The sequence below is a fragment of the Nilaparvata lugens genome, chromosome 7, assembly GCF_014356525.2.
Source record: "Nilaparvata lugens isolate BPH chromosome 7, ASM1435652v1, whole genome shotgun sequence".
Taxonomy (NCBI): Eukaryota; Metazoa; Arthropoda; class Insecta; order Hemiptera; family Delphacidae; genus Nilaparvata; species Nilaparvata lugens.
In genome coordinates, this window is record NC_052510.1 from 43,918,832 (window position 1) to 43,938,181 (window position 19,350).

The 19,350-nt window shown below is 33.8% G+C and overlaps 1 protein-coding gene across 1 annotated transcript; it reads left to right on the top strand.

Annotated features, from left to right (window-relative positions):
- The first annotated feature begins 343 nt into the window (after positions 1-343).
- On the top strand, positions 344-17,066 carry LOC111048023 (serine-rich adhesin for platelets). Its single transcript, XM_039432838.1, has 7 exons — positions 344-901; positions 3,914-4,164; positions 6,194-6,376; positions 6,984-7,149; positions 8,176-8,375; positions 11,118-15,584; positions 16,931-17,066. The coding sequence occupies exons 1-6, from the start codon at positions 533-535 to the stop codon at positions 15,553-15,555; spliced, it is 5,607 nt and encodes a 1,868-aa protein (XP_039288772.1). The 5' UTR covers positions 344-532; the 3' UTR covers positions 15,556-15,584; positions 16,931-17,066.
- Positions 17,067-19,350: the final 2,284 nt, after the last annotated feature.

A 19,350-nucleotide genomic window follows, 5' to 3' on the forward strand; every position in this document is an offset into this window, starting at 1 on the left:
GAGAAAAAAGTTTTTATAGTCCATAGACGAGGTTTCGATAGTCGGGAATTGACCTAATTACAGAGAAAATAGAGATATCACAGATATCTTTAATATGTAAAATCACAGAATAATATTCCTTCTACATTGTGGCCTGATTCAAAATACCCGGTATTCAAGTCACTTACAGCTTAGCCAATAGAGAGGAAAACATTATTATTCTAAATTAGAATAATATTAGGAGTTGAATGAATTTAAAAATGAATAGAAATTCATTATTTGTTGAATTACTATTAAATTTGAATCAATAGCATGAAGTTATTATATTTTAGTCGCACATCAACGCACAAGCCGGTACCGGTAATTTAGTAAGCAGTTGTGTTGAAATTTTTTTTGTCCAAATGTGATTCCGTATTTCTACAATCAAAATCAAGAGATAACGTAATTGTTATAATTTTATTTCAATTCCGTTACCTTATTCAAAATTACTTTACGTTATTTTATAATTAATCTCGATGAAATTTATAGTCCTTCTCAATGAGTCAGACAAACAATGATTGTTTTCTTCCACTTCACTTTCAGTTTCATAAAATACTTGTGGGACACCTATGTGCATAATCAAGTTACAAAAGATTTAAAAATATTATTTGAAACTAACAATAAAACTGAGGCATTCGAAAAGTATGAAAACAGACGTCTAAATTGTGAAAGCTTGGGAATTGGTCATAATTCGTATGACCATAACCTAAAATGGACCACCGAAGATGGAGATCTATTTCAATTTTCTGACTTCCAACTCAATTTTGATCCTGCCTATTACTTTGAAAATAATATTCGTTTCTGTCCTCCTGTATTTCAACAGAGATATTTGACCATTGCACACATCATTAACAATCCTAAATGGAAAGGAAAAATAAGGAAGGTCAGTATCTTAAAAACTCATTTAGTATTAACTTGTCATAGGTCTATACACATTTTTCTATGTTTTTTTGGACCTGAATTCTTTTAGCATACACTTTTTTGTTATTATCTACTATATTGCATCCTATGGCAAAGTAATCCTCAATTACGGTATAAGGAGAGTTGCAAGTATTTTAATCAAAGCTGTTATTTTACTTACTCTAGCACTATTCATGTGCTTAATACATTATTTGCACCTCTTGATTTTCGTGCTAGATTAGTTTTTCAACTTGTAAAGAAACATTTTCTTATTGCATTTGAATGTAACACTATGGTATCAAAGATTTAATGCATTGGTCTATGGTCAATAAGTAAATAACTGTAAGGTGTTTAATTTCAATACAAAGTCTCAATGCTTTATTGATTTCTTCCATACATTATGGCTTTTATTATATCAGGACTCACCAGGATAGATTGCCGGTGTATGTAACGTTGGCGGTACGTAGCAGTGAGCATTGGCATGCATGTCACGTTCCTATAACTTTTCTATACCAGTCCTAGTATGATACGGTACAGTGGACAGGCACGTTAGGCTAGGCACACACCAGTTAGTCAAGATAAGACAAGACAGGTTTAGTCACAATACTTCACATAGTTGCTTAATATCGGGGGACCGAGCTTTGATCTGGAGTGTTAAATGCATAGAAAATTTGTAACGAAAGATTGAATTTATAGTTTATATTTATTTATTCATTTTCTCAGTCGTACAATTATTTTCACAGTTATATGAGGAGGCACAACAGGCTTATGCCCAAAACTGTCCTTTTTCAAATTTATACTACAGTCCAAATCAAAATCTAGCTACTATCACTCATCAAAATAACAATTTATTCACACTTCAAAAAACAAACACATTATCAATTACAAACAGATATATACTATGAATTCGATTTAGAATGATATACTATGTTTGCTACAATATTTGCTAATATACTATGTAGGCTACTATTCTACACTAACAGCATCTAGTTACTTTTTTGTACTTTCTGAAGTAAACATGTTTTCCAGAAAAAGAGAAAAAGTTTTTCTTGCTGAATTTTTCTTCTTGTGAGATCAGCTGAATGATCCCACAAATGCACTTGTTCACTCATTTCCATTACGGTATCGACAGACGACAAAATTTCCAGCTGTTTTTCCAAGGACGTATTTATCCTTCTAATGCCCTTCAGCAAGTTATCCCAGGGTTGAGACCAAGTGCAATCGAATTTTCATATCATAAACTCACTTTGTTCCAACGAGAAAATCGTTAGAGCCGCTTTCGAGATCCGGTCACATACAGATATATAAACATACTAGCCGTCAGGCTCGCTTCGCTCGCCATATCCGTCTAGCAAGGGGGCTCCGCCCCCTTGACCCCCGACAGGATCGTCCAAGAATGAGATCAGCAGGCTCGCTTCGCTCGCCTGCATTTTTCTTTTGAGCATTTTTATCATATGTTAGGACGATCCAGTCGGGGGTCCAGACTAAACGTCTGGCTAAACGGATATGGCGAGCGAAGCGAGCCTGACGGCTAGTAATATAATATTCCCAGGAATAGCTCCGATTGAAGTAGCAGTGCCCAATAAATTTTTCCGCGATAAGTGCATTTCAATCTTCAACTTGGTGCCAACCTAACAAATTCAACTCAACTTAATGCCAACCTGACAAAATTATTATTTTAGTTACCAGTTAACAACTGTTTCGAAGAGGTACTCTCTCTAGATTATAGTTCTACAGTATATTAACATATGGTATGGCCTTTTTTCAATTATAATTAAGAGAATAAGAAGAATATACATGCTAAAAGACGAACTTTAAACCCTTAAAAACCACCCTTAGAGTTAGAATATTGCCAAAAGATTTCTTAGTGCGCCTCTAAAGGGTCAACTGAACATACCTACCAAATTTGAACGTTTTTGGTCCGGTAGATCTTTAGTTCTGCGAGTCAGTCAGTCAGTCAGTCAGTGAGTGAGTGCCATTTCGCTTTTATATATATAGATAAACAGAAATCGCTCGTTTAATAGTATAGGATGAAGACATGTCTAATTGTAATGACTAATCGGTGTGTGTTGCTTTATAAACAACTATGTGAAGTATTGTAAGTAACCCTTAAGTTGGGAACACATCAGTTAGTCAAGACAAGACTAGTCACGATTAGTTATACTTCACATAGTTGCTTATGAAGCAACACACACCGATTAGTCATTGCAATTAGACATGTCTCCATAAGCAACTATGTGAAGTATTGTGACTAAACGTGTCTTGTCTTTTCTTGACTAACTGGTGTGTACCTAGCTCAAAGCAATAATGAGACGTCAAGTGAGACACCAGCCGACCGTCGAAACCACATGGTTTAATCCATCGCGACTCACTAAAACACTATTAATTAGGGCCTGATGTGACACAGGCCTAAAACTATGCTGGATTCGCCAATTATTTTTTTATTTTGCACGTGAATACCAATTATTGCGTTCATTACACTACAGTTAGCAACCGGGTTGCGAGATTCTTGCTGGATTTTTAATTGGGTTGCCGACCCATCCACCAATCCATGGAGTCTGAACTTGCTCCTGCAATGTTTTTTAGTTTATTTACATCAAGCTTTATTCATTTTTTGAAACGTTTAATTGCGCGTATATTTAAAAATATTACAATATTGTATAGTAATCTTACACTTATGTAGTATTTTTGCACTCTTACTAATCTGTTAATTCTTACACTTATTTTACCAACTATCCAAACAGATTGTATATTCACCTACTCCATATTTCTTACATTATATTTAGTTTTCAACTCTTATTTATATTTTTTTACTACCTATATTTTTATTTTCTTCTTTCATGTGATTTCTTGTTCTTCTCCTGCTGATAGGAAGGATTTTATTTTCTGCTATCTTTTTTTCTCTTGCTACTTTTAATTCAATTTTCATTATAATTATTTAATTTCACTTTCTTTTTCTTTTTTTTGACTGTTTGTTTTGCTCGTTTTGGGCCAGGTGGTAGAGTTTGGGTGTGCCGAGCTGGCGCTACTCAACCACTTGAAACTGATTCAGGGTATAAGAGAGATCAATTTGGTGGACATTGACGGTCAGCTGTTGCGTGACAACGTGTACCGTGTGCAGCCCTGGTTCTGCGAGTCTTACAACTTTGAGCGCGCCGTGCCGCTGACGGTGAACGTGTTGCGGGGAAGCGTGTCGCATCCCGACCGTTACTGCAAGGCAGTCGACGCCGTTATTGCCATCGAACTGTGAGTAGATGGCTAGAAGATGAATCAAACCAATCAAATATCATTTGAAATTGGCCCTAGACTTTCGCTGAAATAGCTTCCTCTGATACGAATAGTAAAATATGATTAATAATTGATAATACTTTTCAATTTCTTGTCCGAAGTTATGTAAAGCGGTATCAATAATCAATACAGTACAGTAATGAAATATAATATTAATGTTCAAAACTGTCCCTCGAATAACATTTTTTGTTGTCAATTAATAATAGGCCTAATAGCTCGCATCAATAATAATAATAATAATATAGCATTAATAAAAATGCAATAATAGCATTAATTAGATACTTAATCCATATATTTTGCCGGCCAGATTGGTCTAGGAGTTTGGGACTTCAGTTACAACCTTCAGTCTGCTAGCACTGCTTGGTCGTGGGTTCGAATCCCGTCTGTAGACGTCTTATCAATCACCCATACACTGATTCAATTACTCACACACAAGCAAAACGCTTATGTGGGCATTATCCGCAAAATAGAAAATATCGAATTGAGTAATTGGCTGAGAAAAATAATCTCAAATTGATTAAATAGGTTTGATTGAACCTTGCATAAGCCATCACTGAAATAATCAACTGATTATTACAACTCAATCAATTCTGATTGGCCAAATATTCATACTTAATATTCAATATTATTGAAATTGAATAGTCGGTTGGAAAATCGATTACTAAGTGACAAATATGTGCATTCAATGCATGGGATAAGGAGCCCGTAGGCCTAATTCATATTATGGGCCCAATGATAGGGCCAAAATCGCATTTTGAGCTAACAGATAGTACTTGTCCCATTCTTGAGTTCCGAATATCCACCAACTCCTTATTCTGCTTTTATTTCCTTCTTTATCGTACTTATATTTTGTTTAATTTATTCCAAATAGTTATATTTTATTTTTATTTCATGTGCATACATGTTACAAATTTATTTAAACATCATTCCCGTGATTAAACTTCTAAAATTTAAATTCCAACCACAATTTGATCTGTCAAATCACTTTTTCTTTCAAATCACTTGTAGCAGTTTTTAGCCTTGATTTGGAAAAGCTCTAGTATTTTGAAATTTTGAGTAGTTTGAATAAAAATGTAGAGCAAGATAACAATGAGTGGAATGTTTTGTGCTGAACTTTGTAGTTGTGTGGATTTATATATAGTTAGATTCACTTGATACTGTCAGCATTTCTCATTAATAACATGAATGCTTTCCATTCAACCAATGCTGACAGCTCGAAGTAGATTTCACTATAGTAGTCTTGAACATGCAGAGCCAAGAATAATTTAGAGTGTAAATAACTAATCAATAACTTAGATACACTGAGATTCACTTTAAACTTTCTGCATTCCCTATAAATAACATCAATGCTGATAGTTTGAATTTAATCACACCATAGCATCATCATTCTTGTAGTTTTCATTAATATTGGATTCTGTTTCCTCCTTATTTTATTTGTAGAGATTGACAAATATTCTTCTCCTCTAAATCCTTTCTTTATATTATTATTAGTCTAAATTAAACTTTGTCTTACCATATTAAAATGATGACATACAAATAATAATGTACCGAATAATTGTTATTTTGCAATAAAAAATATCTGTAGTTTAAATAATTATACCAATATAGAAGTAATAGTAGCTTAATAATAGAAGTTTCAATTCAAAAATGTAGGTTGAAAGTAGTTTTTAAAGATATAATTGACAAAAATGAATTTTGTATGGTAGAATTAATGAATTATTAAACTTTTACATGGACTTCTCCTTTTGCATTTTTCTAAAAAAAAGAAAAGGCTATCTAATTGATAAACTATTAAATATGAAAAATGTATCACTTTTTTGAGTTTGTATTCAATAATTTGCTTCGAATTTACTTCAGCATTCCTGTGGTTATACTGATCTGTTTTTGATATTTCTTGATACAATTTATTACATTTTGTATTCATATTTCGTTAACGCTATCCAATTTTGTCAAGATTTTTTATAATTTATAATTATTTGTATTACAGCATCGAGCATATGTACGAGGATGAACTGTCTCAGCTTCCTCAGAACATTTTCGGCTACATAAAACCACGTCTGGCAATTTTTACAACTCCCAACAGCGATTTCAACGTCCTGTTTATAAATTTCAGCGGTTTTCGACATGATGATCACAAGTTTGAATGGAGCAGAAAGGAGTTTGAGGCTTGGTAAGTTGTATCACTATTTCTCCATTCAGAACATTTAGTACTTAATTTAGATATAAATTTAAGGTTTCAATTAAATGAGAATTTGATTATTCAACTCAAGGTGAAGTGATAGTAACAAAGTTAAGTCATACTAAAACTAAAGTTGCTTCAGTTTCTGTTGCATTGCTATCATCAGATGTTCTCTATATGTACGCAGCAATTAGACACTGATATTTTATAATATGTTTTATAATACTAGCAAATCCTCTTGCGTACACCGGTGCAAAATGCGTTGCGGCAACGAGAATAGGGTCATTAAATAGTTTGATAACACTGGTGTAAAACCAGGCGCCCGCGGTGTAAAACTTGTTACGGCTTTTGCCCACTCTTGTTGGGAAAATATAAAGCATTTAACCACGCTTAGAAATTGTCACGCGTTTTGCATCAGTGTGCACAAAGCTTGTAACAGCTAATATTTCCATTAATCTTTAGTCTCACATTTAGTCTTTCCATTGAAAAACATTACAATGATGGAAAATAATTTCCATCCCAGTGCTTTAGTACAAATTTGGATTGAAGCTCGGTTCTATCTTATCGGCTACAATTATTGAAATTTTTTCAATCGCAGGGCGAACAACATTTGCGTGCAGTATCCAGACTACGAGGTCCACTTCATAGGCATAGGACCGCCTCCTCCGGGCAAGGAACACCTCGGCTATTGTTCGCAGGGCGCCGTTTTCATGCGAGTGCAATTCGATGCTGACAATCAAGATTGCGAAGAGCTCAACACCGAAGTGAGTACCTACACTATTCACCCTCTTTTGTTGAATATGATGAATATTTTGTGATAATCCATTTCTCCAATGACACTACTCAATACTACGAGGATCTTTTTTCAACCTCCGATCGCATATCATAAGACACTGACAAGCAGTGAGGGGCGATTTTCACAGACCTGAACAGCTTGTCATCCTTACCAAACGCCCTGTGATCGGTGTGGCCAGGGTCAATTATTGTCGAGTTACAGACCCAAAAACACGGTCGCTTCACTGAGTCTCCCGCCAAGTGCGTAGCATTATTAGTTTTTGCAAGTAAAAGGCAATAGTTCAGCATAAATTTACCGAAGAATGATTCAAGGAAACCTTATGGGTGATGATGTTGTGCGTGGATGGGGTCAGAAAATGAAAGACGTCAGTTGAAATGACTTCTGGAATCGTTGTGATGCATGACAACTCGGACTCACAGTGTTGGTACAACTAAACGTTTTTTTCGATCACCCACTATATAGGCTAAATCTGACTTTCATATTATATTTATTCTACAGTTATTTATTGTTCATATTTTCCCCTTAAACTTTCTCAATCAATTTTTTAGATTCACTTATTGTATTTTTACATCTGTAAATGTGTTTTCCCATAGCCTACTTTGCAACTTATTGATCTCAGAATCATTTACCTTTAAGAATCACTTATTGCATTCCATTTATCCTTATAAATATTTTCATTTACGCCTATTCAACAAATAATATTGATATTTATGGTACTTATTTACTTCAGACCAAATCTATTGAGATACTCATAGTCTCTTTTCGACTTATTAATTGTATCAAGTCATTAATTTCCATTGATATATTTTTATGGTGTTATCCTTCTCATTTGTTGTAACCTTTTTCAAAACTGAGGAAGGTTTATTGTCGTACTCTGTATTTAATTTATTGATTCGTATTTATTGGGTCTTCTTTTATTCATTGTTTTATTGTATTCACCTATCGCGTTCTCTTCATTTATTTTTGTTTAATTGTATTTGATTTGTGATTACAGTCTTACGAACTGATCGAAACGACCGAGTTCCCAGTAGTGGAGCAGTTGGATCCTGACTACAAAACAATAATCGACGCCGGTCATTACATTCGCATTTGCGAACGGCACGGCGAATTTCAGAAAAATTATAAAACAGTCATTCCTCTATCTTTGATACTGGTACGGGTCTATAAAACGTGTAAAAGCACTGAAAAATTAAGGTGAGCATTATTGCTATTTGTATTTTAACATTTTCGTAATTTTAACTTGATTTAAGAGTATTTTTGGTAGAACCGTCGGTTCCATTATTCAAATTATTTGTTGAAGAATGATTCTCCCTGATTTAAGGCTTTGCAACAGGCTTAGAAGACGTAACTGACGATATTTTCCAAAAAAGTTTTTGGATATTTTACTTTGAAATTATCAGAATGAATAAGGTTCACAAGAAATAAGGTTTTTTCCTGATGATTATCATTCGAGATACGAGCTGTCAAAGCTTATTTTTTTAAACAGATCAATTCAAATTTAGTGAGATATATTCATGAAATTTTGAGGATACATGGTATGTTTGAAATGAAGTTTTTTTCCTTAAAATTTTTGAAGAGCTATTCCATTTTCTAAAATAACTTGAATTGAGTTATTTGAGGTCATATTTTTGAAAATTATATAACTTTCTCGAAAATTGATGTTGATGTGTTTTATTTTGATAACCTGAAAGTATCCAAAATGAAAAACTTTGAAAAATATCACAAGAAAAAATTTTACGATATAAATATATATTTTATATCATAAAGGTTTACACAGCGTGAGTAACTGAAGACTACCGGACAATTTAAATATGATATTTAGATATGTTTGTTACCCAGGAACAATGCCCTAGAGTATTGGTAGGGAGTTCGTAAATATTGGTAGAGTTCGTAAACTTTCTGTATAATAAGAGAGAGCAGGGTTGTGTTTGTTCGCATCAAAACATGTCAACTTGTGGATTGCACCCCGAAAAAATGAAAAGATTTAGATCTTTACATTTTGCACATAGATTCTAAAAATATCTATCTCGTGCATCTCTAAGCCCAAATTTCAATTTTCCTTCTAGATTTTTTAGAATTAATGTTATAATTCCATCCATGGGACATGAATATATTAATTTCGGGGCACCGAGTTTTACTCCGAAGTACAAAAGCATAGACGCATAAAAGCATAGTTTACATTTATTAATCTATTAACAGAACACAATTCTTTAAAATGATTAGGGAAGGACTAATATGCACAGCCCAAAACTGTTTCTTCCCCGAATTTTGATAGTCCAAAACGTAGGTTATGTTTTATACTGAATGAAAAAGACTAAGAAATTGTTAAAAACCACAGATTTATTGATACTTAGAAAGGCCGGTTTCGGTTATTACACCATTGTCAATCTCTGATAAACTAAAACTATAAACAGTTTTAATAATTACCACAATATCAACTTCTCAACTACACAAAATATACATATACATTATACATATATATTTTATACACTTGAATTCAGGTCCAATTTCCAGTCCAAACATTTTAAAACAGAAAAGTACTAGTTTATATTGTTTACAAACCAAATTAAATAACAAAATAACACTCACTAATCATTTGAAACTGTAAAATAATTATTAACTTTGAAAATAATTCTGATATACTTTAATTTAAAAACATGTCATGTCAACAAATCAGATATTTTGATCAAGTCGATTAAAATTTCTAGATAATATTTCTCGTGAGATAAGCTGATTGATTGCAAATTGTTTAACTGCTGAACATTAGTTAGTCTCTCTTTCTCACACAGACAATCACATCTTCCATTATCAACAGACGATGAAATTATCATGTGTTTTTCCAAGGATGAATAATTACTATCCTTTTCATGTCCTTCAGCAAGATTTCCCAGGGATGAGACCTAGTGCAATCGAATTTTTATATCATAAACCTACTTACTATGTTACAAATTTCGTGAAAAGATTAGAGCCGTTTTCGAGATCCGTTGGACATAGATATATATTATTTTATTTATTATAACTTTATTTATTATTGTCAACTTGGATCATAATAATGTCAAAATACTATAAATTATGATATATCATGAAAATTCTCATGCATAATTAATTATATGATCAAACTATAATATTAAAATAATAATAAAGTAATTAAACTATTGAACTAATTAAACCAAGTGATGATGCAAATTAAGTTTGCAAATTGATCATGCTGATGAGTGCATCAATATCAAATTATATAATTAAAACATAATATTAAAATAATAATAAAGTAATTAAACTAAAAATTACTATTAAAGAAAGATGAAAAAGAAAAGCATTACTCAAAATGTCTTATTAATACACTAACGAACAACTACCACAACCATAACCATTCCATAACTATATAACCATATTAATAACCAAATACATACAGAAATTGCTCGCTTAATATAATATAATAATTGAAATGTACATACAATAATTATGTCAATATAGAACTATAATCTAAAGAGACTACCTCTTCGAAACAGATTGTTGAAATTGTTAATAATAAACTAAATTAATAACTAGTCCAATTTTGTCAGGTTGGCATTAAGTTGAGGAAGGTTTCTAGACAAGATTTGAGTTCTTTCACTTTATTATGTTAGTACGAAGTTGAAAAACTTATCTATACTCTAAAAGAAAGAACTGGCTTATACACTTACGGGATGGGAAAATTATGTTTGACGCATCATCACGTCTAAACTACTGGACTGAAATTAACTTGAAATTTTGCATATCGATTTTTAATTAATCGAGGATGGTTCTAGGCCTACTTCAAACTCTTCAAGATTCCACTCGGTCAAGTTTTCAGTTTGTCAAGTTTTAAAAATAGACCCTTGTGAAGCAAGGGTTACATGCTAGTATAAAATATATTAATCGACATCAGTATTCATACTTGAAATTTATGGTTTCCAGAAAAATCTTGGAAGAGAAATACAAAATTGAGGAGAATTCAGATGGCGAGGAGGTGGTGGTGTACTCGGGCGAGGAAGACGAGAGCGACTCCGGATTGGACGAAAACTGTCCAACCAATGTCGTGCAAGCGACCGATGACCAATGGGAACGCCGCTCTTGTTCGTCGTGGGGATCAGTGAGGGACAAGGGAGAATCCGAGGAGAATGGATGGGATTGTGCGGAGAGTGAGGTGAGTGCTGGTGCATGGCAAGAAAGTGAACAAGTGCCAACTTTGGTGGAGGATAATCTCGAGCAAAACTGCGACTGTAAACAAAGTGGAGAAATTGAAACTTTGGAAACTGGAGACAATGTTGATAGCAATCAATTTGGGGAAGAAAATTGGGACTATGAAGCTAGTGAACAGGAAAAATCTTCTGAAGCTAGAGGCAATGTTGATAGTCATGAATATGGGGAAGAAAATTGGGATAGTGGAGAAATTGAAGTACCGGTACCAGCCAGACCCACATCTTCAGTTAACAGTGACGCATCTTGTGGAAACTTGGACGAATTGAAAGAAATTCTGTCAAACCTACCTGCACTACAGCCCTACTGTGAACCGGACTTTGTATTTGACCCCGCTCAAGCGTCGGATTCGAACTTTATTCTGGAAGACACTCGCAGTGTCGGCTTGGAAACGATTGTCAGTGTTTCGGACGAAAACTACGAGTCAAGTCTTGTTAGTTCCGATAGTCTGATTCGCAGAACAGATAGTAGTAGCGTTTTTGTGATGGATGGTAGTCATTACATGTACAATGAGCCAGGTGAGGGTAGCCAGTGGGACTTGAGTAAAAGTAAAAGTTTGCATAGCGTCGGTGGAACTCTAGTTTCGGCGAAAAGTAGCCACGAAGTTAAAGCCACTAAAAGTTTGGAATCTGTTACGGAAAAACAGGAAAAGGTTTCGGAAAAGAGTGGTGACGATTTTAAGAGTTGGAAAAGTTTGCACTGTGTCAGTGAAAAACGAATATATTCCCCTGGAAAATCATACTCCGATAGCAAAGCCTTGGATTGTATTGAGAGTGGAGTTAAAACTGTGAAAGTTCTTCTGCCAAACACCTTGGAGCAACAAGAAGGTGTAGGTGAGAAATTAAAAAAATTAGATTGTTTTGTAGATAAAGATGGACTTGTAAATTCAGAAAAATACAGCTCAAATATTACTGTTCTTCCTAGTGTATGTGACATAAGAGCAGGATGCATTACTGATGATGTGGTGAAAGGTATAGAAACCTCAACTCCCAATGTATCTAGATTAAATGGAAAAGATGAAAATGATCCGAATATTAGAGAAATTCCACCATCTACCTCAGAAACACGACATGATTATGTCATGCAAGATCTTACGAAATTGTTGTATCCCTTCCAAGTGAATTTAGACTCTAATGATTCGTGCCATCGTGAAGAGAAACTCTCAATTGATCTCGCCGAGGAACAACTGCTGAGTGATTTCGATTCTAGTAGCAGTTTGCATCTGCATTGTGATGATGTTAGTAATGTTTGTGGACTGGACAATATTTCAGGGAGCACCTCAAAGTTACCGATAAGTATTCGAAATTCCACCTCCAGCTTGTTGGAGGAATCAAGTGTTGAAGAACAATTGCTTGCCAAAATAGGTTCGTGTGAGTCAAGTAATTTTAAGACTGATTTGCTGCAACCGTTTGAAACCGAAATAAGTGAAACAGGGCCAGAGGTTACCCAGAGTTTGGATAGTGTGGAAAATAATACTTGTTTTGAGGATCAGAAGTTTAAAGAAATTTGTGTGAATAGTTTTGAAAAGAAGTTGTTGAATCCAGATTGTTCAACCGAAGAAGCGGAGACTTCTCAATTTGAAAAATTGGCTCAAAAGAGTGAGAGTACTTTGAATAAACTTGTAAATAATTCTGGATCAGTTGAGAAAGATGAGCAACCATTTGCTGAAGTACATAAGTGTGATTCATCAAGCAGCAACTTAACTTACGATTGTGATGTTGATTCAAGCGAATCAAAAGAACTGTTAATGAATGATGGGAGTAGTAGTAGATATGTTAGTGATATTGAATTTGATGATGTATTATCAAGACCATCACTATCGAAGGAATCTGAACTGTCTTACAAAAGTTGTGACACGAGTATCAGAGACAAAGACAGTAGAGGTGACCTAGGAAATATGTGTCTACCTGATTTGAACGGTCTAAACTTGTCAAAAGATGCGAAAATAGTGGATAGTTCCAGTTCGGGATCGAAAAATAACTTGGACGAAGCTCGTAGGTTCAGTTCAACGTCGTTCATCTTCAAAAGCCAAAGCCAGGAGAGAATCAAAGAGATCTACAGTTTCAGATCGATCGGGTCGGAAATAAGTGAAAATTGTAAAATTATAAACGAAGGGAAGGACTGTGATACAAGTAGTCCATTACACAAATGTTACTCTACAGGGAAAATTAGTAGAGGTTTCAGTGCGTACAATGAAGGTGTGATTTCTAATTCGTGTGTGAATAAATTATCGTCGTCTCTAGCTGGCGAACCTGAATTTTTCGACAAGAATAACGATTTGGCTAGGGAGAGACGGTGTATGTCGGTTAGTTGCATTGGTAACATCAATGTTGATTACGATGAGAATAGTTGTTTGGAGGAGAGAGAACTACAAAACAGCTGCAGTCCCGATAAGTTTGGACCTGATAGCGGGTATCCAAACTCTAGTTCCGGCTTAGATATGGAAATGGATACTCCCGAACAAGTCAAGCAAATTATGACCGAAAGTGAGTCGAGCTTTGACGAATCGCCGCTAGAGTCGCCAGTCGTCGAGGAGGAAGATCTCCCTTTTGATAATAATCCGGGACTTCATCCCCCTGTCATTCCTGTGGGCGAGAATGTTGAGAATGGGGATGTTGCCAATAATAATCGGGATGGTGAAGGGAATAACATGGTGGGTGACGGGATTGTAGGAGATGCTCTCCAGTTCCATGCGTTGATTGAGGAGAATGAAGGGAACCTACAGTTGATGGGGGCGGCTTGTAATGGGGGGGAACGTGTTTCAGAAGGTTGTAAGCATGTTGACCAGTCAAAAACATCAACAGAAGTTTTAGTAGGCGAGATTGAAAGTGTTTGTGTTAAATTTGAAGGCTCTACTGAGACTGGCAGTTCTGGAAATGATATGGGAAAAGAAAAAACCGAAGTTGTAGAGAGTAGAGGAACTAGAAGTTCTGAAAATTTTGCAGAAGTTGAAGAAACACCAACTACTAGTCATGAAGAATGCTTATCTACTTTAGATCAGAATCAAGCGTCAAATGATAACGTTGATCAGACGTCAAGTGATAATTGTCAAGAAACTAACAACAACTGTGAACGAAGATCATCTAGTTGTAAAGTTGAACAAAATGCACCGTCGCAGATCGATCTACCGTTAAGTGGTCCAATCTCTGTTAATAGAGAAACTAATAACAATAGTGATCAAAGGTTAGCTAGTTCTGATTCAAGTCAAAATCTACGGTCCAAAATTGATCAGCTGTCAATTCGTTGTTCCTCCTCTGTAAGCAAGAATAGTGATCAAGGTACTACTTCTGGTAATGTAGATGAAAATCGACAGTCACTAATTGATCTTCCGTTAAGTACTTGTTCGTCAACTACAAACAACAGCACTGATCAGGGTTACTCGAGTTCACATTCGGAACACAATCTGCGGTCGCAAATTGATGCACCGTTAACCAGTACTTATCGTGGAAAAAGAATTGATCAACAATGTAGAATTCAAGCAGAACGAGATCTCAGGCTGGAACCTGATCCAACGTCAAATAGATGTCTGTCTACCTACAACATTGATGAGAGCAAAACTCAATTAGGTCAAAATCGTGGGTTAGAATCTGATCTACAGTCAACTAGTTATTTATCTACTAACAACTCCACTAATCCAGGATCTGCTAGTAATCTACGGTTACAATCTGATCTTCCGTCAAGTAGTTCCTCATCTACTAACAACTCAACTGATCTAAGATCTAATGTCCGGCCACAATCTGATCCACCTTCATCTACCAACAATTCATCTGATCTACCGTCAACCAGTTCGTTAACTACTCACTTCAACAGCGATCACAGTTCTTCCAGTTTCCACCCCGACCAAAACCTCTGGTCTCACCTTGATCTGCCGTCAACCGTTAGTTACATGGAAAACAACAGTGCAGGATTAGATGTAGAAGAATTGAACATTGAAAATGTGGACGATCTCAACTCTCTAGTGCCTTTATCGCTTGTCGAAATAGTTTTGAACCGGTTAATGCGAGAGATGGCTGAAGATGTGCTGTTGCAGATCGAAATTGACAACGCTTTGAATCGGTTCGCAGCTGAGCAAGTCCTGGTTGTAGAGGTCAACGACCAAGATCCCACCGACACCGACTTTATGGGAGGAGGAGATTCGGCTGCTGAGAATATGTGATGGAATTTTCGGAACGTTTAAATTTTTTGGCAAGTTTTGTCTTCTCATATTTGTTTATGCGTAACACTGTTATTTTGTAAGGTATAGATGGTTCAGCTTGAAATTCATGCTGCGTAATGGCAGCCGAACTTTCTCGTGATTCACTTCTCGTGACTGAACCATCTATATTAAGTTTTTTATATTTTGTAGAAAATTTCTTTTGTTCTCTTGTATTGTTGTTCAAGTAACACTGTTTTCTATGAGTTGTTTATTTTTATATTTTTAGAAGTAACATTGTTATTTGATTTTGGTCTCACTAGATAACTATGAATTCTAGTCACTTCTAGTTACCACTTGAAATGAAACTTCCAACTCGACCGTATTTGAATTGAGTAAAAATACTTTGTATTGTCACAACCACATCATTTTTTAAAGTTTAGTAATTAAATAGTTTTTTGGTAATTCACTTGAAGTTTTCAGTTGATAAATAATTGAATTTCCTTGTATACAGTAAATCACTACAGTACAGTAATCAATACAGCACTCACCACACAGACCATCATCATCATCATGCTTTTTAGAGAATCTAGTATTTGATTAAATTGCTTGTACATTTTCTTTCCTACATTTTCTTCTGCCCCACATTAAGTAGCATCCACCTTCTTGCAATTACATCTACTTATGTCTTCCTTCTCTTCTAATATTATTATCTCATTTTATCCTATCTCATTCTCCTATTGTTTCAAAATTTGAAATATTTTATTAAATGTTACAATAAAACAAAAGTTACTTTCTATTTCAAAATAAAATTATTATCAGTAGTTGAGCCGTACAGAACTGCCCTAAATTTACCTCTAATAGTTCTATAACAAGAATACTACTTTATTCACAGCAAGTATCTTTTCGAGTATAAACTTTCATTTGAGCTTTCATACAAGTAATAAAATAAAGTTCTGCTCTATTTATGTATTTTATTTCCATTTCTCACATCATAACCAAACTTATCACAGATAATAATATTATTGATGAATATTCTAACAAGTGAAAGTAAATATTTTAGTTACGGGAGTTAACAAATTAACAAGAGTCGATCTTAATCAAAGCTTTCTTATTCTTGATCAGTCATCCTTCAAACTAGGTAGACACTTGAATTTCATTTTGTTGAAAATGACTTCAAAAATCTTCCCAAAAATCCCACTACAGTAAAATTTACTTTGAATTGTCAGCACCCCTTGTAAATTACATCAATTCTTTCCATCCAAACGATGCTGACGGTTTAAAGTGAATCTCACATCATTACAAAGTACATCATTATACGAATACATATTATCATTATCATATTCAGGAAATTCATTGTTTGCACTCCAAATAATTTTTCCTTTTATTTTAATTTCAGTTGCAGTGATGGTGATTCACACTCTGTAATGTAAAGATGAAACAAATGAAACAAAAACGTTGAGATCAACAAAATATTTAAAAGTGTAGAAGTGTGTTAAAAGTGTATTAAATTTTTGTTCCTATTTGCAAGTTATGTGATATTCTTTCTTTAATAACTAGTTTTATGCAATCGATTCAATTGATAATTGCAACCATTCATATCAGTTCATAAAAGCAATATAGTTCAGTATAAGAGCAAATAATGTGAAGTACTTCAATGTTGTAGTTATTTATTCATTTATTGTACAAAATACTACAATCATAATATAATTATGACATTGAAGAAAAAACTAGGATGAGCCTGTACTATTTCTATCCAAAAATTTTGATAAAAGTTAATGTTGTCCAAAGGTTGAGGTTAGTATATTGTATAAAGTATTGATTGATTTCTCTGTTGAGGTTAGAATATTGTATGAAGTATTGGTTGATTTCTTTGTTGATGATTGCTGATTTTTTCCTTTTGATTCAAGAACCAATATATTTATTTAGATTCTATCCTCAGATCTATCACATATTTATTTTTCAGATATTATTAAATTCATAACCTTTTACAATATTCTACTTCATAGTAGTTTTCAATTATTGAGTTATATTTTGATCATTACACTGCCTAGTGCTCCATAAACTTGTAGTTGACTAGAAAGACCGCCTCACTCGAAATTGTAAACCCTAAGGCCTGCCTCAAGACATCAAGATCTTCGGATTTTCCAGTACTTGTAAATCAAGACTCTTATCTTTCTCTAAAACTTATTTGGATCTTGGAAGACATAATTATATATGTATGGGTTTAGGCTTCCATGATTAACTTAATATTATAATCATAATTATATCTCTTATAATTATCACTAATTATTAATAATTTCAAACTTTTAATACTTGTAGATCTAAATTTCAATTTTTAAAGTGCTTTTTGACAGTATCCACTATGCACAAATTCCTATTACAGGAGCAACTGCACTTCTTTTTTCATGTTATTCTTTTGTTATTGTTTGTTGAAAGTTTATTTGAATTTGATAGTTTCGTTTGCTTTAATTTAGAATAATAGCCTGATATAATAATTGAGCTGTGTAGGTAGACATGGACGTTTGATCATCTCATCAAATCACCATAATGGTGCACTTTCCATTAACCACGCAAAAGCAAAAAGCTCATGTGGATGGACATCATCCGCGAAAAAGTGAGATTTTTCGTTATGTCTATATAGTTGGAATTTATTCAACTGGTTGTTCTTAGTCAAGTTCAATAACTTTTACAGTTTTCTTATAACCTGCCTATTCAATTATGTAAACATCTCTCAAAATCATTCAATGTATAGAACTATTTCAATAATACTATCATATCTTGAGGAATTTTCATGAAAATTCAATTTAATTTTCCAGACCTAAATTGTTGAAGTTTTTCATTTTTAATAATTTATATCATGTTTCTGTTTCATCATATTTTCGGCTTAGAATGAAGATTTGAGATTGATTGATAAGGAAAATTGAAGAATTCAAAATTATCTTCTACTTGACAGTAACTGAATTATTCCAGTATTTTGGTGAGTCCAAAAATTTTCTTTTAGCGTCTTATCAAAATTGTTCAATATTTATTTCCAAATATTCTATAATAATATCCAATCAAAATTTGATTCTTTGTTATTTAATAACATATCAAAGATTATGATTAAAAATATGCTTTATTAAAAAGTTTATTGAAAATTAATTACAGAATACGATACAGTACTGTTTTGTTTATACGAGAATTTAACCCTTTTTTCAATCATTCTGTTCTGTAAACAATATAAATATACGCTTCTATAGAAATTGCGTAATTTTTATCAATTTCGACTAATGAAATATCAAATAAAAGCAATTTACTTTGGAGATCTAATGTACATTTATGCGACCTTTTAACCTTTCAAGAATCCTATATTAGTTGATTATCATTTGTAATTGATTGGACGAGATTGTACTGAGTATTTAGAAACTATAAATCACTGCTTACTATAAACATTAATGATTTTCAATTCACCAAAACATTAAAACTGATTTTCCCAATGTAGTTAAATTGCATAAATTTGCAGATTTTCTGTGAATTTTCGTAATTTTGAAGGTCATTTTACATTGCTGTAGCGTAGCTTAAAGTTAATATTTGAAAGACGTAGCCGACATATCTGGTAATGTTGAATGTACGGTAGGCCGGTTTGAAGTGGACGGATTGATTAAGATTAGAAGATAGGTCAGCTACGCTTTTCCAAAGACGCATTTTTAGCTACGCTATGGCGGTGTCAAATATGCTTAACATTATTTATTTGGTTCTTCCTATTTACTGTTGCTTTTGGGGTGTCTTGTCATCCTGTTGATCCTTGTTCCAACTCTTATTCTTCTACTATAAAAA